We start from the raw sequence: 24,835 nt of genomic DNA, 5'->3' as shown, positions 1-24,835 counted from the left end.
GGGACCTGCGATGGAGGCCGATGTTTCGAAAGAGCTTGCATGCCAATCGAACGACACATGAGGGCAGCATTCAACAACATAAACACGCGACTGTAAATCTGGCGCTGTCTTCCGAGTGGCCGAAACCTGTTGCCTGTGTCACTTTCTTGGTCAGTATCAGTAGATAATTTTATCTAACCATTTAATAAATGATAACATTAATTTAGTTGTTTATATTAGCTATTGGTGAAATCTGCATTATTTTATTGAGTGAAACTGAAACGTACTGCAAAAAGTGGCCATATCGGACATGATACTTTGAGTTTGATAGACGTACTGCGTTTATTATTTGTATTCAATAGCGTGGTATCTCATTCGTGAAAAGTTTGAGATGCTTAATTAACAATAACAATTAACATTAAAGGACAGATTCCCATATCTGGCCATCACTTGCCACCCTGTGCACAAACCCTTTGAGACTGGTCTGAAAATGTTTAAGTGTTTTCTCAGTTGAGTTAGCTGGAGTTACCCAGCACCTAGCCCGACTGCGTCTGGCCGTACAGTACTATCGCAAGCTCTGTAGTACGGCCAGACGCCCGATGCTTCCAAAAAGACTGAATTTTGTTGGCCGCCGATGTAGAAATTTTGCTACATCTTTTGATCGCGATTATCTTTTCATCCAGGACACAACTTTCCAAAGTTAAGGTTTGTAGTCGAAGAACAACTCATACCTTTTCGAAAAAACGTTCTTTGGTCTCAATAGTTTCATTCATCTGGCCACAAGACGAATTTCAGTCATCAGATTCCACAAATATCGTCCCCCATGCGATCCCCCATGCGATTTCAAAATGGCGGCCGCGCTGTAATGTATGCAATATGCAGGCGCGCCCGCGCAAATCATGAATGTGCATAAACAGTCTGTGACGTAGACCTCTTGTTTTTGGACGTGCGTGCGGCCCCGTGCGGGGCCATACGTCACGAGGTCATACGTCACAGACTGTTTATGCATATTCATGATTTGCGCGGGCGCGCCTGCATATTGCATACATTACAGCGCGGCCGCCATTTTGAAATCGCACGGGGGATCGCATGGGGGACGATATTTGTGGAATCTGATGACTGAAATTCGCCTTGTGGCCAGATGAATGAAAATATTGAGACCAAAGAACGTTTTTTCGAAAAGGTATGAGTTGTTCTACGACTACAAACCTTAACTTTGGAAAGTTGTGTCCTGGATGAAAAGATAATCGCGATCAAAAGATGTAGCAAAATCGCTACATCGGCGGCCAACAAAATTCAGTCTTTTTGGAAGCATCGGGCGTCTGGCCGTACTACAGAGCTTGCGATAGTACTGTACGGCCAGACGCAGTCGGGCTACCCAGCACCCAATTGGGTATCATGGGTTGTCATCTAGATGACAACCCAATGATAAAATGTAGGGCTGGGTAACTCCAGCTACAGTTGAGTTAATACTTCGGCCATTGTGAAGTGCAGGGCCCAGTTCCTATAACTTGGGGAACAAAATCCACTTAAACATTATTTGACCTACCATAATAGTTTGCAACATTCTCAATAAACAGGTTTGTCATAGATAGAGGGCAGGGTTTTGATGTTTTGAGGGAAATTTGGGGGTAAAATGACAATGACGGCGCGGCGACAACATGCGACCCGAAATTTGAGATGGCAATCACCGCGCGATGTTCCGTGAGCATGCATAGCGCGCTGAATCCCAAGGTACAAACCGCGCAGGAAAACCGTGATTTCTACCCCAAGAATCTGTTCAAAATTGTAAAATGGGTGTTATTAGAATTGAGAAAAGGCTGCTTTTGATTGTAAAGGTGAGTTTTGAGCAATAAAAAACATTTTCGATTCTAATTTGATCAAAACAAAACGGGGGCCCTACACTTCACGATCACCGTAATTTTTCCCTTAAATGACCTATCAGCCATCAGAAAATGATATGTCCTAAAAAGTCAAAATTAGCAGGGACAAATTTTGACCCCTCCCCCTAGATATCCCACTGGTCATGGCTTTCAATAGTATACAACTGCTTTATGTGCAGTTTCTTTATATTTCCAGTGTGTTTTTGGTCCAACGTAATAACACCAAAATGGATGAGAAGCAGGGACCAACTTCTGATGATGTCCCAACTGGGGAGGTAACGTCAACCACAGTTACAGAGGGTGATGTTGTCAAGATGCCAACAGATGTGGCCATCACTAGGGATGCTATTCCCAATGAAGATGAGGAGGACAAATCCAAAGGTGACTTGTTATTCTTTTACTTGGTGAGGACGTTTGCTCCTTTGCCAGGTCAGCTAAGTGTAATCTCATTCATGTTATTTTGTCCATTCTTGCCTATTGGAAACTTAATACTTTAACCCAGTGAAATTAATTTTGCTGCAAGATAGTTTTGTTGCTTTCCAGGTAATTTTTATAAATTGGGGGAATGAGGGTTCAATTTCATAAAAATATTGCACCTGTACTTGGTACTTGGTGGTTATCCTGAATACTCCACGTGGAAGTCTAGCAAGGAGGCCTTGGGGAAGTGGAACTAAATTAAATCCTTAAAGGTGTTGTGGTTTGGGGCGTCTGTGGTGTCTTGAGGGAGCTTGTTCCATTTCCGGATAGTTCTGGGTAGGAATGACTGCATATAGATGTCTGTCCTTGCTGCAATTTCTGTGAACTGGTGGTTGTGAATTCTATGAGCCGGTGCTGGTTTGGGGACTATGGATGATGAGTTAATGTGAACTATGTTGTGTATTATGTTAGTAGGTAAGTTGGTTAACTTTCCTTCTCTCTTCCAGTGAAGACCAGCCTAGGGTTGTCAACATGTCGGTCACACTGCTCAGTCTGGAATAATCTCGCATTACGAAACGAGCAGCCCTCATCAGTTGCACTTTTTCCAGGGATGTTATGTTCTTAGCTATGTGAGGGTTCCAAGCAATGCTGCCATATTCTAGGTGTGGTCTGACTACTGCTAAGTACAGCTTTTCTTTGACTGATCTGGATGCAGAATGAAAATTTATTTTGATGAAGTTCAATATACGACTTGCTTTGGAAGTGGCATGTGCTGTTTGGTGATTCCAACTTAGGTTATTCTGAATGATTATTCCCAAATATGTGACGTTGGTTTTCTCTACGAGGTTGGATCCTAACATGGTGTAGTTAGTTTTGCCGGGGTCCTGCTTCCCGGAGATTCGCATGATGTTACATTTGCTGGAGTTAAATTTCATTCCCCAGGTTTGCGCCCAGTGAGCCAAGTTGTCCAGGTCTTTTTGGAACATCAGTTCATCAGTTGATGAGCAGATCTTCCGATATAACAGGCAGTCGTCAGCGAAAAGGAGAGTTGTGCCAGTCACTGATTTGCTAATGTCATCAATGAAAAGTAAAAACAGGTGGGGGCCAAGCACGGTGCCTTGTGGTACGCCACTGTCGACACTTTGCCATTTCAAAGATTTTCAATTTACCACAACTCTTTGTGACCTGTTGGTTAAGAATTCCCTGATCCATCTCTGTGTTTTTCCCCTTATCCCATTCATTCATTCGTTAGACATAGGCATTTGCCCGTGGTCTCCTCCTCAAATTATACACAGTTGGGATCACTGGCGCCGCTCCCACCACAGCCCGTCTTTCCAGTGCTGCTGCTTTCAGTTCGTTGGTATCACACCCAGACCATTCACGGATGTTGTCCACCCAGCGCATCTTTGGCCGGCCCACGGAGCGACGACATCCCACTGGCATCCCATCCACAACAGATGCCGCCATGCCGGACAACATGGCCCAACCATGCTGCCTTTCGTTCCATCACTGCTGAAGCACCACCGGTCACCGATCATCTCCATCAGTCTTTCATTTGTCACATGATCTTGTCACTTGATGTTGAGCAGGTGACGCCAAATGGTTCGGCCAAAACTGTCTAGGCGTTTGATGTCAGCTGCCTTCAACGACACGGTGGTGGCACCATACAGTACCCTTGATATGACTAGGGCCCGAGCAAGCTGTACCTTTACCAAGGTTGATGCGGGGGGAGCGCAGATACTTGCACTGCCGAAGAGTGGATCTGCCCATACCTAACCGCATCCGAACCTCCTTGCTGTCGTCTAGTGTGTGGTCGATCAACACTCCTAGATACTTGAAAGATGTGACATGAGGTATTTGTGCCGAGCGGTATGTGATGGTGCTGTCATCGGTTGTTGGCTGGATGATCATATATGCAGTCTTACTAGGGTGGATGGCTAACCCATACCCGTCAGATATATCACCCAGGGTAGTAAGCATCTCTTCAGCATCAGCTCTGCACAGCGCCATCAGTACCAGGTCGTCAGCATATCTGATCTCCTTTAGGGGGATACCACTGACATCTGGAGCCGTTAGGTGTGCTGTGCGATTGTACCACTCTCACATGAGACACTCAGTGTAGAGGCTGAAGAGTGTTGGTGACAATGGACAGCCTTGGCGTACTCCGACTGGTTTCTCAAACTCGTCTGTCATCCGACCTTTCCACCGGAGCTTGCCATTTGAGTTGATGTAAAGATCCTCAAGTAGCCGCATCACATCCTCCTCCACGCCAAGAAATCGTAGCTTTGCAAACAGAAGTGCATGATTAACTGAATCAAATGCCTTCTTATAGTCAACAAAGACCAGATGGAGAGGGCGTTTTCCTGCGTAGTGCGATTCCGCCACACCTTTCAGGAGGTAGATTCCATCAGTTGTGCCTTTACCGCTTACAAAGCCACATTGGGTGTCACTCACTTCGATGTTAGCGGTTCTTTCCAGTCTGCGTTGTATCACATTCAGAACAATTTTGCTGGCATGACTGATTAGTGCAAGTGTTCTGTAGTTGTTGCACAAGCCTCGGTCACTCTTTTTGTGCAACGGGATGTACACTGACTTGGTCATCGACTGTGGCCACTTTGCAGAGTTCCAGATGTTACACACGGCCCCATGAAGGGTTTTGAATATCTCTGGGTCCTGTGTCGCAGCTTTAAGAGCTTCAGATGTGACGCAATCAACTCCGGGAGCCTTGTGGTTTTTCAGTGCCTGTATGGCTTTCTTGGTCTCTTCCGGTGTCGGCAGGTTTCGTTCAACCTCAGTTGTGTGATGGGGTGGACGTGGCCAATTGGACTCAAATAGATCTACAGCATACTGATGCCAACGCTGTATTTCTTCTTCAGCTGTCTCCAATACCAGACCGTTTTCTGAAGGAGAACATCAGCAGTTTTGAACAGAGTTCTGCAATTGTGATTCTGGTATGCCTGGTTCAATGTGTTGATATTAGTTACCAACCATTCGTTGAGATCTTTCTGGCATGCATGTTTGACCTCATTCCTCAGAGCTGTGAATTCTTGAGTGCCTACAGCCTTCCTCTTGCGCTGAATCAGATGAAGAGTTAATTCAGACAGGTACGGCTGTTTCTTCTGGGATGTTTGTGTACCACAGGTCCCAAGAGATGCTTCGTGTATGACACATGCGACAGCTTCAAGAGAGTCACCTTGAGTAACACGGGATCGAACCAGCTGCCGAAAGACTTCAGACGATTGTTCCGACTTCAGGGCTTCAACGTTTGGATGTTGAGGTCGTAGTCCACGTGCAGTAGCATGATGACGGAATTTCCACTTCAGGTTGCAGATTACTAACCGATGGTCAGTACTTATCCCGTAGTAGTCTAATGTTTGGACCAGTTTTTGATGAGAAACTATGTTGAATGCTTTGGAGAAGTCAAGTACTGCCATTTCTGTGGTGATTTGATTATTGTAATTGTAGGAGATGTCATCCAGAGTTGTTACGAGTTGGGATTTGCAGGACAGGCCTTTACGAAAAGCATGTTGGTTTTCATTCAGGATGTCGTGTTCCTGGAGGTGTTTCATTTATTGGCTATCAATGATGTGCACTAATAACTTAAAGCAAACAGAGGTCAACGACACAGGTCTGTAGTTTGCCGGGTCTGCACGAGAGCCTTTCTTAAAAATGGGTGTTTCGTTGGCTTTCTTCCAGTCAGATGGTAGAGAACCCAGGTCAAGTGATTGTTGGAATATGAATGCGAGTACTGGGGCAACTTCATTGGCAGCTAGTTTCAAGTTGAGCGACGTCAGTAACTTGAGGACTCCGCTAACAGACACGGTGATGTTTGTCAAGTCTGAGTAGGGACTCGGTGGTAGAACTGGCTGTACATCGGTGTCATCCCTGCTGAAAACACTACAGAATTGGTCTTGTAGGGTTTCAGCTTTTTCTTGGTCAGATGTGATATTTTTCCCGTTGAGTTTTAGAACCTGAACCCCTGTGTTGTCTTTACGAGTGCTGTTTACGTATCGCCAAAATTTCTGGGGGTTATTTGTAGATGTAGTTTCTTGTAAATGTGTGCGTTTAGCCCTTCGGATTTCGCTGTTCACTTGCTTTTGCAAAAGTTTGAATGTAGACTGCTTGTTACTGCCTTCACATAGCTGCGCTCTTTCTTCCTGCAGCAACGGATTAGGACAGTAGTGAGCCATGAGGGTCTAGAATGTCCCTGGACTGGTTTTTGTGGTACTAATTCGTTAGTTTTCAGCCTGTCCCTAAAAATACTCCAATTTGCCTCAACTGTTCTGGTTTCTGGAGATGACTGCATGAATTCAGTCTTAAGCTCGAGGACAGATTTTTTCAGCTTGGATTCATCCACGTCATTCCACTTGAAGATGGTCCTAGGGGGCTTGACAAACTTTTTTTGGTCAAACTTACCGAGACTATGGGTACTTTTCCCATTTTAAGTCCAGTGCAGACAGCCTAGGACGTTTTCCTCTCAGTTACTTTTCCTGAGTCCAGCGGTTACTTTTACTGGCCAATTGCTGCCCAGGAAAACTGACCACGCGCCCAGGAAAATTGACCAGGTCACTTTTCCTGAGACGATAAGTCCAGTGCGGACAGTGCGAGTCGGTAAAAGCGGCTCAGGAAAGTGAGATCCGGCCCGAGCGAGAGTATCATGCATACAGAGACCGCACGATCCCACACGTGATGTGGCCCAACATTTTGTGGAAACACGTACCGGTACGCTGCGGTGTGTCAAGTCCGAGCGGTAAAATCTCGTTATAAATATATTTTAACGGAGAATACATTCACAGAAAATATCAAGATCACGTTCTGGGGAAATACTTTGCAGTTATTCTTTTTCTCCACCAATGTTTGTTTTGTATTTTCTACGATCCAAATTCGTCCTGTTACGCCGTGCAGTCTGCATGGCACCGTACGTAGGCCGCAGTCCCTGGTTCCGGTCCTACATCATAGCTTTGATTCTGTTAGCATGCGGTGGGAACCAGCGATTACCGATGGAACTGCTGCCGTATGGCTTCGATGTCGTCCATCACTAATGCGTCAGAATAGTAGGCATTTTCGTCAAGATTTATCGTGTCAATAAGGGAATAACAGTGTGAGGAGCCGGTCTTCACTGCGTGATAATGACCGGGTGTGGGGGTAACCGCTGTTAATGGACCGAGATGAAGTCGAGGTCCATTAACAGCGGTCACCCCCACACCCGGTCATTATCACGCAGTGAAGACCGGATCCTCACACTGTTATTCCCATTAATAAATACCTTTATAACGAAATAAACAGTTAAAATGCTCCAATTTTGTGACTTTTTTCCGGCGATATTTCCAGACTTTTTTGTGTTCATGTTCATGGGCCATATTTTAGCTTAACAGCTATAACGACGTAAACTCAACAGAAACTGCTGCCGTAGCGAAACAAATTACAACAATGTTTTCATATCTTTACCTGATGGAGGAAGCTGAAATCTCGTTTACACATTCCTTGTGTCCGGAATTACAAAGATGCTTGGTTTAGGAAAGGTAAATATGTCGGTGGGTGAAGTGTTTCAAAAGAAAATAAATCGTAGATCTATGCTTTCGTTGTAAACATCCTCAGTATATACTGCACTGCTGTACGATGTCGTTTCAAAACTTCCTTACGCGCACGCACGCATCCCTAGCAACTGTGTTGCGTACGCGCGCGGCAGTCTCACGCGATGGGGGTTGAGCGCATGTGCAGTGCTCAATTGTTAAAAGCTACCGCAGGACTGTTACTATATTTTGACCAATCATTGGCTTGCATGGGGCTTAACGGGGCTTGATCAATGTTGGTTCAGGGGCCATTTATTCGCTTGATCTTTGAAGCCGGTCCATTATCACCGTTAATGACCGGCCACGTGATCGAGTCTCGACCAATCAGAAACCATCAACTCTCCAAGGTATTTATTAAGATGAAATAACATCGTATGTTACGATTATATTGTGCATTTTAATGGTGTGTGTAATATTATACTGTGCGTATCGGGGGCTGAAAAAAAATGTGATCGGCATTTTATTTCCTGTGCACGTGACTGTGACAGCTCGGCCACTTCTCCCACGCGGTCTGGGTAAAATTTCCCGTGTCGAAAGTCCAAGTGCGGACGTGGTCACATTTGACCATTTCTCATTTTACCATCATCTCGGTAAAACCTTCCAAAAAAAAGTCCAGTGCGGACACGGCTTAAGATGGAATTTTGCGTCGGGGTGATGTAAATCAAATTGGGTTTTGCCCTTCACCGACTATCCATTTTATGAATAGTTAATGCAGTACCTGCTGCTATGTACATCAGATTTGAACCAACCAGCTCGGTGGTCGAGTGGTAAGATGTCTGCACTAGAAAGTAGGAGGTTGTGGGTTTGAGTCCCACCCGAGTGATTTTTTTCCAACTTTTACTCGGGAGGTACCACACTGAGTATACAGTGTTTATACATCGGTGAAGGGCAAAACCTAATTTGATTCATTCTTTTGTTGATTAATACAAAGCCCATTAAAAAAGGCAAATAAAAATATCAAAATATTATGAGGCATCAATAAAGTATCAAGTATCAGAAAAGCATACTAGTTCAAATACCAGAATGGTGATAGTACGTAGCATTATTTGTGCTTGGCAGTTTTGAATTGCGCACACAACAGCAGCTTGTAGAAATTGGTCATTTTTGTGAACCGTCCAAATTAAGATATTTATATATAGGTTTATCTCTAACTTTACAAAGAGGTTCATATTTTAAAGCATTAATTTTTTTTTCAGGTACTGTGTACAATTGTTGTACATCTATATTAACAGTATTCAACTTTGGGATGTTTTTTATTCAAAATTTGCAATTCATTGATCTGTTTGTCAGTGTGAACTGATTTTGTTGTGCAGTGTCTCACTTGAAAACTCATAATTAAACTTACAAATATCTCATGCTTAAAAAAAATCAAAGTAAATTTATTTTCTCTGATTGGAGTTGGTTTTTTAATTGTTCGTTTTTGTCTATCAGGTCTTGACCCACAAGATAACCATTCCACCAGCACCTCTGACGTACCAGTGACTGGCGCTGCTATAACGGATCCTTATCACTATCGGACACAACAGCACTTCACCTCAGAGATCTTCAAGATTGAGATCCAAAACCTCCCAAGACATTTTGGATTTGTGGTGAGTTTGCTCTCTAAGCATTCAACTCTCGATAATGATAATACAGTTTGTGCTCTATTAAGAGTTCACGATGTTCTCCATGGTGAAGATTTCTCAGGGTCTTTATGTAATTTTGTATAACAGAATTTAAAGGCAATTGGATGAATTTCACTAAAACCTGGAAATATCCTAGCCTCATGTCTATATGAAAGTAATGGTAAACTGCATGTAGAAAGTTTTGATGGTGGGTGATATTGGTTGGTCGTGAGTGAGAGCTCCCTCTTGCGGGGGTTATCGCTGCAGGGGTTATCGCGTATCAAACCATAATAACGTCTAGCCCCTAGACTAGGTATGTGGGGCTGTCTGATGAGATAGGCATTGGTGTCTGTGGTTATCACTTATTGCACCATTGGTAAAAACCTAGCCTATTCTATGGCCACACACTGGAGTAATCTCTGTGCTTAGGGCCATACAAATGTGAGCACAGCAAGTTGGTAAAATGATGCACATTTTTCATGGAAATATTTTGGCCTGATACTTGGCATAGGGGTTCTTTTTACCCAAGCGTCCCACTTTGTGCCGAAACCTCATATGGTTCAATACTTTGAGGTGTCCACTGGAACGTAAATTGTCAAACAATTGGCCATGCACAACGGCCAATTCAAGATCAACACACAGTCTGGCCTGTATGACTTCACAGACTTTTGTGTGTGTGCAAAAGCAGAACGTTACCCAGAGGTGAGTGGAGGCAATTTTGACCTTTTAACCCTAGAAAATCCATCAGCCCTGCCTGTGCATAAAAACAGCCAGTGCGTCTTATCACGTCCTCTGATGCAAACTGGTTAAGATGTTACTTTTATTGTCAAAAGAAGTCAATTTGGTATCTTTATTTTTTGTTGGTATTCAGGGAGACATCAGTTCCCAGCTCAACAGCTCCACCAGTGATCTTCCTGACCTCACCAGACAGTTTTTTTTTGTGGTCTGTTTCAAGTCGATCATTAGCCTCTGTGAATGACTGCTGAATCTACGAGGTATGTAAATGAAATCTGAGGTGGGATATTAGAGGTGAAAATGAACAATTTTTGAGAGGCCATTATTTTAGGGTCTCTTGCTACCACACTCTAGCGATACATGTGAATGAATATTATGAGCATGTCAGCTGGAGTTACTCCAGCTAAGTTCTAGGGGTAATTGGCAATGACATAGTCCCATGATGTAACTTAGCTTGAGTAACTTCAGCTCTAATGCCTATCGCATTAGAGCTGGAGTCGAATGTCAGGCAAGTCGACCCTTGAGACAACTCGACTCGAGACAAGTCGACCGTTGAGACAAGTCGCCCGGTTTGACAACTCAACTCGGCAAAAACAATGTCACCGTGCACGGCGCGGCCACGTTGACCAGGGATGAGTGCGCGCACAGGCCCGGCTAAAACGATGCCACCGTGCACGGTACGGCCACGTTGACCAGGGATAAGTGCGTGCACAGGCCCGGCTAAAACGATGTCACCGTGCACGGTACGGCCACGTTGACCGGGGATGCGCGTGGCCCGGAAAAACGGACGATGTGCATGGTCAATCACGCTGCGCTATATCGGCTCTGTTTTTTTTTTTGAGATACAACAAAAAAACTCATGTGTCATAACTCCCAAACGGCGATCAGCCGCCGTCAAAATTTCCGGTACTATCCCCAAAACTAGGCCCCAAAACAAGTGAGTCGACTTGACTCAACGGTCGACTTGTCTCAGCGGTCGATTTGTCTTTCCATTTATCACACATATGGTCGAGTTGTCTCAATGGTCAAGTTGTCTCAACGGTCGACTTGTCCCGAGTCGAGTTGTCTCAACGGTCGACTTGTCAGACCCCCCTGGAGTCACAACTACGTTAAAAGTACCGGGTCGTAAGAGTCCCGAAATCTCGTACTCTGTATCCCCAGTGCATTACAAAATTCAAGATTCCATAATTCATACCTCGTATTTTTCCAACGCTGGTCGGCCGACCAGCGAAAACTGGCTTTTTTCAAAAACTGCTTACAAACTCTTTGCTGCAAAAACTGCAAAAACTATTTGCAATTGATTACACACCTGTGAAGGGGTACAAGCCTGCTAGACTGATTCTCTGAACTTACAATTCCCCCAAAGTCTATAAATTCTCCGTTTCATCTGGGGTCAAGTGGGGTCAGGGAACCAGACTACAAGAAAATGAATGATCTTCTTGGTTTTTCAAGCCCAAAACATGAAACAAGTCATTTTAACAATATTTGCCATAACATACTAATCCTCCAAATCCATTTGTTTCTGAAAATTGAAGCAAAAGCAAATGTTGTACATTCCCTTTAAGTCAAACAAAGAATCCATTTCCCTCTGTAGTATAGCAATGATGTACAACCCTGCCTAACTCAAAACTCTGCTTAAGTCGAATTTTGAACCTGTTCCCTTGAAGTTTGACATATTGAGATTTTACTGTATTTCAATTCTTTTTTTTCCTGCAGAAATCTGATTTGGATGTTCTCATTGAAGACGGATACTGTGAGCTGGAAATTGTCAAGGCTCTAAGGGTAAGGAGCTTATCCGTTGTCTGTTTACTTGTAGCAGGCCAGTGAGGATGCAGAACGTGGATTGACCTATTGCAGTAGAATTGTGTCAATGCAGCTTGCAATATATTGTCCAATTACAGATTTACGAATGGACACGGAACTCGCAAAATCTGAGACAAACAAAACGTAGTGTACAAATATTCCATGGGGTTGTCTAAAGGGGCGTGGCTAACTCACAAACGGCGATAGGTCAGTTGGGATGGCGTTGTTGAATTTTGCCAGCCAGAGAGAGACATTGCTAATAAGAGTTTTTTTTTTCCCCGTTTTAGTCTGAGCTGCGAGTGAACCAAGAGACCCTGCTGCATCATCTAGGAGAGGCCTGGTCTGCCATGACTGTCTGGACTATACCCCATGCCAAAGAACCTGTCACCTTGACCAACGTCAGCCAAGTCCAACTCAAACTAGGTAGGTCGACAAAACAGTGGGACGATGTGGCATGTAGTCTTGAGTGTCGTATTCAGGATCTGCTGGTAATTGTGTAGGTTATGGGTTGGAGTCAAACCTGGGGTCGTGGTGCGTGTGTCCGTGCGTATGACATTTGGACACTCATTGCTTCTCTCCAGCCAGGAGTAAATTTTGTTTTGCACCTTTTTTTTTAACCAGTTCAAAGTGAAAATGCTGCTGTGACTGTCAATGCCATGAACCAGGTTGGAATTCTGAAGAGCAAAATGCACGTTTTCGGTGAGTTTCTTAAATGTTTGTCCTCTCTTTGTGGCTTTTTTTCATCACCGAGCTTTGACAAACCAAAAGTACGTTGACTGAACGAATGTTTATCATCCCATTTGAAACAGACTTCGCTCATTGTATCCTGTAATTCCTTTGAAAATGTCAACCACAAATTTACTTATTTTTTAACAAAAAGACTAAATTTCCCGTTTTCAGGAAAGAAACTGATGGAGTATATTCTGAAGCCGGTTGTGACGCTGTCAAATGTTGCGCCATCAATTAACGCAGCTAAAAAGGTACTGTCATTCTCAATAAAGTATTAATACAGGTGCATTTTTTTTCACGAGAACAAGAAGAAATGAGTATTATGCAAATTATACAAGTTTATAAGCATACAGAGTTTATAGGCACAGAAAATCAACCCTTTACGCTGTTGGTTGTGGGTTTCCCCAGTCGGGTTTTGCCAGCAGCTATGTGGTGTGCTTTGGCCTTGTGGTTAAGGGCATTGGATTCATGGTCTGTGGGTAAAGCTGCAGGTTGTAGGTTTGAGTCCAGCCTGGGGTCATGGTGCATGTGCCCTTGAGCAAGGCACTTTGTCACTCATTGTTTCTCTCCACCCAGGAGTAAATGGGTACCTGTGAGGGCAGAGATGGATATTGTGATTGAATTAGCTTCCTTGCACCTAACAGGCTGCATCGAGCTGTATACTCCCCAGGGAACTGAGATGATACTGGAATATTTCACTGGCCCAATGAGCAGGGGTAATAATGATGTAGCGCCTTGAGCACCGGGCCTGGTGGATCAGGCGCTTTATAAATACCCACTATTAAAACTATTTTGATTATTGGAAAATTGTGCTAACTTAGTATACAACGCCTCATTGAATAGATTTGCTGATGCTTCCTATTGTTGCGTCACAATTTAAGAAAATGCTGTCCCATAAATTGTAAGCTCTTTGCTGCACTGACTGCTTATGATCTCCCTGTGATGGACACATCCTCTGTTAGCAGAGAATAACATGTTAAGCACGAAGACAAATTTCTTAGAGCTGCTATTAGCAGAAAACATTGCTTAGCAATTATTTTTGGTAAGCAAAAAATCAGCTGGGAAACAGTCCAGGCAATGACATTTTGACTGATAACTTGTTGTTCCTAATAACAGCTTGTAGTTTTAAAGTGCTACATCATTATTACCCTGCTCATTGGGCCAATGAAACATTCCAAAGACAATCTCAGCTCCCTGGGGTGTGTAGCTCCATGCTGCAGTTTCGGGTAAAGCAGCTAATTCAATCACAATAACCACCTCTGCCCTCAGAGGTACCCATTTACTCCTGGGTGGAGAGAAACAATGAGTGACAAAGTGCCTTGCCCAAGGGCACACGCACCACAACCCCAGGCTGGACTCGAACCCATTACCTGCAGAATTACTCTAAGACCACGAATTCAATGCTCCAGACCACGAGGCCACAGCACTCCTCAGCAAAACCTTTTTTTGTGCGTTTAGTGAATGAACGTGCTAACATCTTCTTTGCAGTCGCAGTCAACCACCGTTGGATTCAAGGTGCTACCCAAGAGCTCTGAGGAGCCGTCCAATCCCGTAGCTGTGTACAAGAGCACACTGGCAATACTGAAAGCACTGAGTGGGCCGTTACTTAGCCTCAAGACAGAGGGTAAAAACGGAGATGAGAACACTACGCTGATGGCTATGCTAGGTAGGGACAATCTCATTAGCAAATTGGAAACAGCTTTTGTTTTTTTCCTAAGAATTTTTTTTTCTTCCTTTTATTCTTTTCCCCAATTTTGTCTATATTTTGTGACAACATTTATTGACCAAATTATTTTTGAAAAGCATACTTGGTTTAAAGATTATAATAGCACTAAACTCCCTGTGAAATTATTCTTTCTGGCATGCTGTCATTTTGAAGAAAACAATATAAGAAGGTCATTTCCAAAGATGGGTCAAGTGACGCATTTTTGGAAATTTCCGTTTGTAATAATAATAATAATAACAGGTTCTTATATAGCGCTTTTAACTAAGATCAAAGCACTTTACATTATTATTACCCCTAATCATTGGGCCAATTAAACATTCCATATACCATCTCAGCTCCCTGGGGAGTATACAGCTCGATGCTGCCTGTTAGGCGCAAGGAAGCTAATTCAATCACAATAACCATCTCTGCCCTCACATGTACCCATTTACTCCTGGGTGGAGAGAAGCAATGAGTGACAAAGTGCCTTGCCCAAGGGTACACGCACCATGACCCCGCCAGGACTCGAACCCACGACCTGCAGCTTTACCCACAGACCACGAATCAGTGCCCTTAACCACGAGGCCAGTGGGTTTGTAGTTGTGTTTGTAGTTGGTTTGTAACACGCACACGCTCGCGCGTTGTTGCTATTACTCGTCAGGTTCAGTTGCGCGACATCTCATAGCTGCAATCAGCTGAATGAGAATGTGTCCCGGATACTGATTTCGGGTGCAATTCAAACTATGAATGGGCAACTTTTGAATTGAAATGAAGATCCTAGAATATTGTTTTCTCGAAATATACAGCATTCACAGAGCTAAAACTTCATCAGGTCAGTTGTAAAGCATCTGTCTATAGATTGTGAGCACTTTTGTTGTTTCAAATGAAGCAAATTGCAAATGTTCTTATGAATGAAAGGTTTGCGGAAACACCTTGTGGGAATAAGTTTCTCAAACTAAAGAGAATGGTCAGAGCACACTGACCAGAACGTTGAGTTTATACATCTGGTTCTTTCCAGAACCATTCACTTTAGTTTGAGAAATATATTCCCACATGGTGTTTCCGTAAACCTTTCATTCATCTCCACCATGCAAAGCCTCAAATCTTACTTTCACATGATCTACTCTGCCTTTAATTGTAAGAGATCTTTCTGTTTCTGATCAAATAAGTGTCTGTGAAAGTTTCTTATTAAAGAGATCTTTCTATTCCAGGGTTTATTGCAGAAACTGCTTCTCCACTGCTGACCTACGCCAGAGATGTCAATGTCCATTTTGCTAACGAAAAGGTATAAACAATATATTTTTTTTAATGTCTATTATTTTTAAAAATCTTGTGGGAACATTTCTTGAATGGCAACAGTTGGACTGTTTGGTCCCTTCTGAATCTTTGGTTCATCTCATTCACATATGACCCTCCAGCAAACCAGTCGGATATTGTACGGCCGTATTTTGAAATGCAACCTGTAATACATAGAATGTTGATGATATTTGGGAACTGAAAAAATCAATAGCTCCGTCAGATTTTGTCCGATTCCCATATTCTATACATCATTGGAAAGTTCATTTAATGTCCTTTCCAATAATCTCAAAATCCTGGTTTTCAAAAATTGGCTCTGGTTTTGTGCTGGAGGGTGACACAATTATTGTGGAATGCATCAATAAACTGCTCTGAACTTTGGGGTAAAAAGCGTGTTTGCCTTCATGACAAGGACATTTCTAGTCTCTCGAAAGCCTATGATGAAAACTTTTTGTAATTTTTCCCAGAGTGGACTTAAACACAAATGCTCCTGCTTAATGCAATACTACAGCAATCCACCATATTCTGCATATTTTGAATCTTCATCAATTTTTAACCTCTTCTTCAAACTTTTGTTCATGGATGTAGTCCAGTCCATCACAAGTCCTCCAGTCCCAATTCAACCCACAAGCAATTCACAAGAGTTTTGACAAAGGCATTCCTTTATTGTTCATCCACTGTTACTTGTGACTGGACTTGTGACTGGACTTGTGACTGGACTTGTGACTGGACTTGTGACTGGACTTGTGACTGGTCTTGTGACTGGTCTTGTGACTGGACTTGTGACTGGACTTGTGACTGGTCTTGTGACTGGACTTGTGACTGGACTTGTGACTGGACTTGTGATTTACTTGTGGCTGAACTTGTGATGGATTTGACTTCATTCCTGACATTTTTTTATGTTCGGTTTATTTTATTTTTGGAAAGTGTCAAGAGCTGATAGTTGAAGCCCGCAAACTGATGAAGAGAGAGCTGCACAATACAAAGAGAGTCGGTACAATGAAGGTTGACAACAAGAACGTCAAAGATCAAACACAAGATGCCAAGGTTCGAATTTGTTGGAAATTGTGCGCTTCAAGACTAAACTGGATATGATTTTGTCATTCTAATCAGCCTTTAAGAGTTCTTGCAAGTTTAAAACATTAATTGAAATATTTATTGTTGAAATGTGTTGAATGAACTTATCGTATTAAATATGAAATTTCACTTATGGACACTTGCAATGTAATTTTTTTTACTTCTTTCAGGACAAGTGCCACGTCAGCGAGGGTATCTTTGCACTGCCTGAGTGTGCAGTCAGTGAAAGCATAGGGTGTCTTGTTAATCTAGCCTACCAGACATTACAAGAAGCTGGTAGTAACACACCACAATGGTGAGTTGGACATAGATTAATTTAGGGGGCTAATCATCCTTACTCGCAACAGAAGCTGAATTGTAAAAATGTCTTATTTTTATGTTTGCAGTGCCATCCAACTGTTCTACACAGTGCGAAACATGTTTGAGATATTTTGTGATGTCGTACCCACATACCACAGAGATAGTCTGGTGAGTCAACTTCTACACTTTTTCAAACGGTCATCTGGTATTTCACTGTCATCTGCTTGTTGAGCCAAAAAAAAAATGCACAGAAGCAAATGTTTCCATGTACCTTTAACAGGCATGCAACTGGGAATTTTGAAAAAAACGAGGACATTCCAAACCACCCACGACTTTGTTCAGTGTTTTTCAATTTGTAATGGCATTATTATTATTATAATTATAATTATTCATGAGAAGTAAATAACGAGGAAATCAGTGGATTCAAGGAAAAATTGCATGCCTGCTTTAACCAGTTTGCCCAAGAGGCCGTGTATACACGCAAAAGTTTTGGGTACTCCGAACCGATGACAGATAAACACGCAGGGAGAGAGTCCGGAAATATCTGTCAGCGACCCACTCGCAGCAAGCAAGGCTGGAAATATGAGTGTGCTGCCCGAGGGTGATGGCTTCAACCGGCCTGGCTTGAGGTCGAGTGAAAATATATCCCACGCCTCGTTCCGTTCTTGTCAAAATAATCTCAGCGTGAACTTGTTAAAGCAAGGATGAAATCAACAACCAAAGTAATGTTGATATTGTCTTAAAATTTCTTTACAAAAATCTTGACTTTTATATTATTTTTGCAAATTTTTCTTGTGAAACCGCAAAAGCTACCCCAGGTGTGCCCACTCCACCACAACAACTGCATGTACATCGCCCATCACCTGCTGACGCTGGGCCATCAGTATCGTCAATCCTTACCCCCGCCCCTCTGTGACGGCACATCCACATTTGTCGACCTCATCCCTGTCTTCAGGAAGCTGGCATCCGAATGTTTCTTGGCTCAAATGGTAAAAAACAGCAGCCTATGTTTTCTCATTTATACCCAGTCACCACAGCTTCCAGGCAGTAGATTTCTACTGTACCTCCTGATATGTCAGTAGAACTAAACTTCATCACCGAGTTTATTTTATTTGCGTAGAACTTTTATCCCCTTGTGAACCCTAACCCTGTCAGATGCAACACAGTGCATCAGTTGCAAACATCTGTGGGACATTGGTGCACTGTGCTTTCAAAACCAGTGCAAAAACAGCCAATTCTGAAATGCCACAGTTGTATCCTGGTGCAGTTGGTGACCACAGACTCTGAGGCAGTTTAGCCTCAGAAGCGTAAGCAGAAGTCAAACCTTTTATTAATCTCCATTTAGTTAACTTTGTAAAATCGTAGTGGCTATTGTTACGACAGCCGTAATGCGAATTTCGAATACTATCGTTACGGAATTTGAAAAAAAAATGTTACAGAGATCTTAAGTTTCAGGTTTAAATCAAATTTTTCTTTTTATTTAAGTAGATTTCATGTTCTTTCTTGAAAATTGGAGGATTTGTTGAAATAGGGAAATAAAGTCATAGAACCATTTTGTCGATTCCAACAGCCAAAGATTGTGACGTTGAATACTGGATTGACCTATTGCCATTTGCAAGTTAGCCACGCCCCTTCACAACCCTACAGAATTTGTGTACACTAAGTATTATTGTCTCAGATTTTGCGCGTTCCTCATCCATCTGTATATCATGTAATTGGACAATATTTCACAAGCTGCGTTGATGCGATTCTACCACAAAAGGTCAACTATGTCAGGAAACCAGACAGTTTTGTAACGATAGCAGTTGAAAGTCACGTTACGTCTGTCGTAACGATAAAGTGTTTCACGGTAATATGCGCCATCTTCCCCGCTGGGCAATTTTACACGCGTTCTGTGTACACATCGTCATTGGAAAGTTTTGGCGCTTCCAAGTCAACATGCGTTCAATCCAAAGTGCACCTGCGTCTAGCAACGTGTGTTCTTTGTGCCCGGCGAATAAGATAGCGCACATTACCATGAAACACCTTATTGCCATGGCGTTATTATTTCGTATGCCCTCTCCTACATGTCCTAAAACAAATTCTTTTGAATGGATATACAAGTAAGGCTTAGTTCCACCCCACTTAAATACAGTACTGGTACAATTGAATTTTCTGCATCAAATTTCAAACTTGGTAATAGGCCTGATAAATGGATTTCATAGGTTTAGCCCTAGGTGAATAAATTATTATTTTATTTCCTCAGAAAATGATGTTGACTTAACTCAGTCCAACTTGAATCTGGCTGGCGGTCGGTCCTCTGGCTGTAACATGGATCTGAAACTACAGAACCAGCTGAGTAAATACATGTACCTAGCCCCAGGTAGACAAATTTTAGGAGATAAGACCTTGTTGCACGAACACGACTAATTGCTAACTTGGGTTGTTAATGGCACATAGGGACATTTGCAATTAAACTGAAACATACCTACCGATTTAATGCTAGATTTTACCTACCTTGCTACGCCAACTTGACAACCTACCGCTTTAACTAGAAAATCCTAGCTCCAAGTGAAGATAGGACCGGTACCAAATAACCTATGAAACTATTCCGCCTGACATGGTATCATTTAGAAGAAAATAATGATTGAAGGTGCTTTTAGAAAATGTGCCCGCTGGCACATATTTTTCATGTGTTGGCAATGAAATCCAGTTATGAGACCCCTAAAATTGTGCAAACATTTTCTCTTTTTTCCGGAAATGTATAGTATCCACTGAGCTGAAACGTCAACAAGTTTGTTATGCACCCTTTTTTATGATTGAGCAATATTATTGATTCGAATGAAAACAAAACAAAAATGCACAAAAAAACAAATGTTCCTGTGTACAAAAGCAAGGATGAAAACAATGAAGAAAGTTATGTTGATATTGTCTTCAACTTACACAACAGAAATCTTGACATTTCTTTTATGGTTTTTTTTATTTTTCTTGTGAAACAGCAAAAGCTACCCAGGGTGTGCGCTCTCCACCACAACAACTGCATGTACATCGCCCATCACCTGCTGACGCTGGGCCATCAGTGTCGTCAATCCTTACCCCCGCCCCTCTGTGACGGCACGTCCATGTTTGTCGACCTCATCCCTGTCTTCAGGAAGCTGGCATCCGAATGTTTCTTGGCTCAAATGGTAAAAAAACAGCAGCCTATGTTTTCTCATTTGTACCGAGTCAACACAGCCTGGATGTGTCGGGTTTCTACTGTACCTCCTGATATTTCAGTGGGACTAAACTTCAGCACTGAGTTGATTTTATTGGTCTAAAACTGTTATCCCGTTGTTAACCCTAGCCCTGCCAGATGCAACACAGTGCATCAGGTGCAAATATCTGTGGGACATTGCTGCACTGAGCCACCAACACCAGTGCATAAACGGCCAATTCTGAAACATTGAGAGTTAGTCCCATTGAGCAATGCCACAGTGGTATCCTGCTGCAGTTGGTGACCACAGACTCTGAGGCAGTTTAGCCTTGAGATTGCCAACCTGATGGATCTTGCTACACTGAGCAGGCTTGTAGACAAGTGTTGCATGTTGCTGCGTTTAGCAGGGTTTCTAGCCTGAATACCCTGGAGGGTTAGGGTTAAGGCCAGTGTATCCTTCTTGGCTACGCCAATCCTAAGTTTTGACATCACAACAGGTATTCATCCCACAGATTACAAAAGTTGCAACACATTTCAACTGCAGCAAATATCACTTTGAATGTTATGTGCAATGTGCATTGCACTCACATTCAAGCGAAATAAATAAACTCTCCTTATCCTGTATTTGCATTACCGCTTCTATGTTGCAGAGAATTCAGCGAGATCAATTAGTGGAGAATCTGTCTGGTGCTGAGGGCTTTGACCAAGTAGCCACTGACGACAACTTCTTGGCATGTGAGAGGGCCATTAAACAAGTACGTTCGGCAATAATCCAAAATTTTAGGCCAAGTGAAAAAAAAATGCCAGGACCCGCTTCCTTTTTCCTGCTTGCTTCCTTTGTTGTGTTTTGTTATTCATACATTTACAAAATAATTTACAAATGCATTGTCAAATGTATTTGTTTTTAATGAAATTTGTGGAAGGGGTTACAGCTCCTTCCGAGACAATTTTGTACCAGCAAAAGAGTCAAGAAAATGGATTAATCAATTCATCATCTTGGAAAATCAACCATCTTGGGGGGGGGGGGGTTGCCCGCCTCCTTAATTTTTTTCAAAGGGCTTGGACGATAAACTATTTTTGTTTTTTTTACTCGTCCTTATCTCGGACTTGGATTTCCACATAAGAATATTCAAATATTCAATTTTGTTGATCAAAATGAAGTCAAAGTAAAGTTTCACCTCTGCCTTTTTGGCTAGGAATCTTCCCAAATCCTTTAAAGAAATCCTCCATTTTGCATTTCTGAAAATTACAGCAGAAGCAATGTTGTATATTAAGCCTTTAACAGGCACGATTTTGTCTGAAATCAGACCTTTTGAATCTGAGAGAAAGACATTACCGGTCTCGAAAGGAATGCATCTTTCATACCATATATCCACTTTTTAAGACCTGTTCTTTTGAAATTGGCAATCTCATCCCTGTCTTTATCCCAATGCAGGTTGTCCATCAGTTGGGTCACCTCCAGCGAGTCTGGACCGACATCCTCCCCAGTAACATCTTCACCAAGGCCATGTCTACACTCATCAACACGGTACTCATGCACATCGTGGAGAAAGTCTCGTCACTTGAGGTGAGAAGATCCCTCAAGTATTTGACTGTTTCATGCACGTATGTCGTAAAGAACACACAACTGATTGAATTCTGTACAAACCTCTGGCGTCTTGGCATGGGCGTCAGGCGCTGTTGGCAATGCATTAGATTGTCCCTCCCAGTGGTCTCCCTGAACTCTCCTTTTGAAAGTGTGGAGGTGGTACTTGTGCATGGAGTGCATAGGCTGCCAACAAATTCCTAACTCAACATGTCTTAGGGACGATTGTTAAGCTGTGGCAGGAGCTTCTACATGTCACTTGGTGGTCAGTTGGTCGGTCTGTCTGTCTATCCCCAAAAATTGACCAAAAATCTTTGACCCAAAATTGAAAAATTCCATGTCGTTGTCAGTAAATGCACTCTTGACGAAAGTTATCGGAAAACGAGGTTTGTCTCGATCGATGCGTATGCGCATCTATTTTGCATATGTCTGTCCTCGGAAAATTGAGCAAAAGCTAGCTCCCTAAGTTTCCAAAATAATGTAACTACAACATTTTCGCAAACAAAAACAGTGATATAGTTAACAGAAATTGTTTGTAACATTTTGTAAAGTTGTTTATGAAATTTTGTAAATGGAGGCAAGATAATAATGCTTAATAATGTTAATAGTCACGTAATGTGTAGCCCGTTATTTTCAGCTCGTGATTTTCACGTGAGACGGCTGCCCGGGCTTGTTTTTATGCACAATCATTTCATGTTAGGTGACCAGAGCTTATTGTGCACTCACACTTGTTTCGTCTGTCATATCCTTGTGGAATACTGCCACTAATTGGTTAGAACATTTTTGTTGTTGCTCAACTTGACAGGACATCTCAGCTGATGATGCGCAGCAGTTATATCCGTTACTCTCGGGACTGCAAGACAGAATTCCACACTTGATCAAACCAGGAGAAGATGAGGTAAGAAAGCAATTCCTGAATCTAATTTGTTTGTTGTTGCAGAATTTGTTGATAAGATGTTAGGTGGCCCACGAAGTGATGTATATCATGTGTTGAATAATGCACAGTGTGTTGCTTTGTGCATACCAAACATAAACACAAATGTTGGTTGTTTGTTTTTAACAAGCACATTCTGTTGAATGCAAACAACACATTACCGTTGAGATGTGCATTATTTCACATTAAAAAAATGAATCACTGTGGTTTTTGTTAGGTGTGTAGCAGACTACTCCATAGCTTAGAAAAGTGTATGATCTCTGTATATATTGTTGCAGAGGATGGACACGACCGATAATGCATTGCTTGAACGATACGTGATTACCATTGCAAGCTTATGCTTCATTTGCTCATAAATTGCCCACAAATCCACTTTTCAAACAACTAGAAGTACATGGGCGTCGCGAGGGGAGGGGGGGCAAGGGGGGGCACTTGCCCCCCCCCCCTGGAAAAGCCCAACAAACAAAAAAGGAAGAAAAAAAAAGGAAGAAAAAAAAAAGAAAAGAAAAAGAGGCGCGAAGACAAAGTGTGTAAATTTAATGAGTTGGGGGGGGGCAAAATGTCCCTGCCCCCCTCTAAAACTGATAAATCGAGAATGTGTTGAGAAATACAAGCATTATTGGGCAAACAATTGTTTGCCCCCCTCTAGAAAAAATCCTGGCGACGCCCATGTAGAAGTGTATTCCTTATTGTAAAGGAGGTTGACTGTTCGTATTTGGATTGATGCGTAGGAACCAGTTTTGGTGCAGAGTACCGTTGATCAGTGGACGTCATTCAGCGAGATGCTGTTTATGTTAGACGCCAGCATGCAAGATATTGTTGACAGGTGGGCGGAGGGCAAGGTGAGATACAACACAAATCAGATTCAAATTATAAGCTGGAAAATTCTTTCAGGTTGAACAAAGAAATTGACTGGAGTGGGGTTTGGACCTATGACCTCCGGATTGTCATTCCAGTGCTCAATCAACTGAACTATCTAGCCCTATGCTGGCAGTTCCCCATTTGTAATAATAAAAGTTGTATCTTGTCTGAGTGATCCCCGTTTGGTATTTGTAGGTTTGCAGCATTGCTAATGTTGCTAGCATCGTGACTTAGGGCGTGATCCCTGGCTACATGGTATATGTAGGATTATGGCTTCTGACTAGCGCCCCTTGAACAAAGACATTGACAAACCACCAACATTGGGCTGGATAGCTCAGTTGGTATTAGCACCGGAATGGCAATCCGGAGGTCTCAGGTTCAACCCCTGCTCCAGTCAATTTCTTTGCTCAACTTTAAAATTAAAAGCATTGTTTATTTTGGGAACTCCTCTTCTTGTCTAGTTGTTCTTTAAACATTTGAGACTGTGATTCTCTCCGTCATTCCAGGGACCACTCGCTATGGTGTTCAGCGCCAGTGACGTGAAGAGCCTGATACGGGCCATCTTCCAGAACACCGACAGACGAGCCACAGCGCTCGCCAAAATCAGATAGGACCAGCCGGGAAAGTAAGCTGAGTTCAAGGCATATAGGATCATTTGCCATCATTTCATGAACTGGACCAAATTTAAGGGCTAATAATTTATAGCTGACGTCGTTCCACTGAGCTGTTCAATGTATTGTGTCTCCATGCTGAAAAACCATGAAAAAAAGCTGTTCTTTTTCAACCCTCAAAGTGCAGTTTGTAGAATCTGTCATGCATAGAACCCATAGGTCACAGGGTGTGCCTGAGTGCCAGCTCTGTCAGGGGAAAGTAATGCACAGATATATGTAGTGTACCCAAGTATATGCATGAAGTCAACAGCCAACTCACAGCTGTTAAACGGATGTAGTATTTTAGATAACTGTCTGTTCTCAGCGATGGTTGGGTCCATATGATAGGCAGAGTGTGATATGGACCATGGTATATGAGATATTATCTTCAAATAAACTTGAATCCTCGATCCTGATTGGTGAATCCATGGCAACAAGCCGTGCTACATATAACAATGTAGCACGGCCACAGTCCATACTGCACTCCGCATATTGCACTATTCTAAGATGCGCTCGCCATTCCATACGAACA

The 24,835-nt window shown here is 42.6% G+C and overlaps 1 protein-coding gene across 3 annotated transcripts; it reads left to right on the top strand.

Annotated features, from left to right (window-relative positions):
- Window positions 1-24,273, top strand: LOC119743007 (centromere/kinetochore protein zw10 homolog). Of its 3 annotated transcripts, XM_038219313.1 has the most exons (18): window positions 2-149; window positions 2,059-2,243; window positions 10,328-10,451; window positions 11,908-11,973; window positions 12,282-12,417; window positions 12,616-12,693; window positions 12,895-12,974; window positions 14,212-14,389; window positions 15,640-15,713; window positions 16,652-16,771; window positions 16,972-17,096; window positions 17,188-17,269; window positions 20,080-20,265; window positions 20,924-21,028; window positions 21,709-21,840; window positions 22,664-22,756; window positions 23,524-23,634; window positions 24,160-24,273. In XM_038219313.1, exons 5-18 carry the CDS (start codon window positions 12,342-12,344, stop codon window positions 24,262-24,264), a joined length of 1,545 nt encoding a protein of 514 aa, XP_038075241.1. In that variant the 5' UTR covers window positions 2-149; window positions 2,059-2,243; window positions 10,328-10,451; window positions 11,908-11,973; window positions 12,282-12,341; the 3' UTR covers window positions 24,265-24,273. The 3 variants fall into 3 exon arrangements, with proteins under 3 accessions (XP_038075243.1, XP_038075241.1, XP_038075242.1); XM_038219315.1 differs by lacking the exon at window positions 23,524-23,634 and having other exon boundaries at window positions 1-149; XM_038219314.1 differs by lacking the exons at window positions 2-149; window positions 2,059-2,243 and adding an exon at window positions 9,399-9,441.
- Window positions 24,274-24,835: the final 562 nt, after the last annotated feature.

This window comes from Patiria miniata, unplaced genomic scaffold, assembly GCF_015706575.1.
Source record: "Patiria miniata isolate m_02_andy unplaced genomic scaffold, ASM1570657v1 HiC_scaffold_6, whole genome shotgun sequence".
In the NCBI taxonomy this organism is placed as follows: domain Eukaryota; kingdom Metazoa; phylum Echinodermata; class Asteroidea; order Valvatida; family Asterinidae; genus Patiria; species Patiria miniata.
Note: the sequence above shows the minus strand (reverse complement) of the source record. Positions and strands in the feature narration are given on the sequence as shown.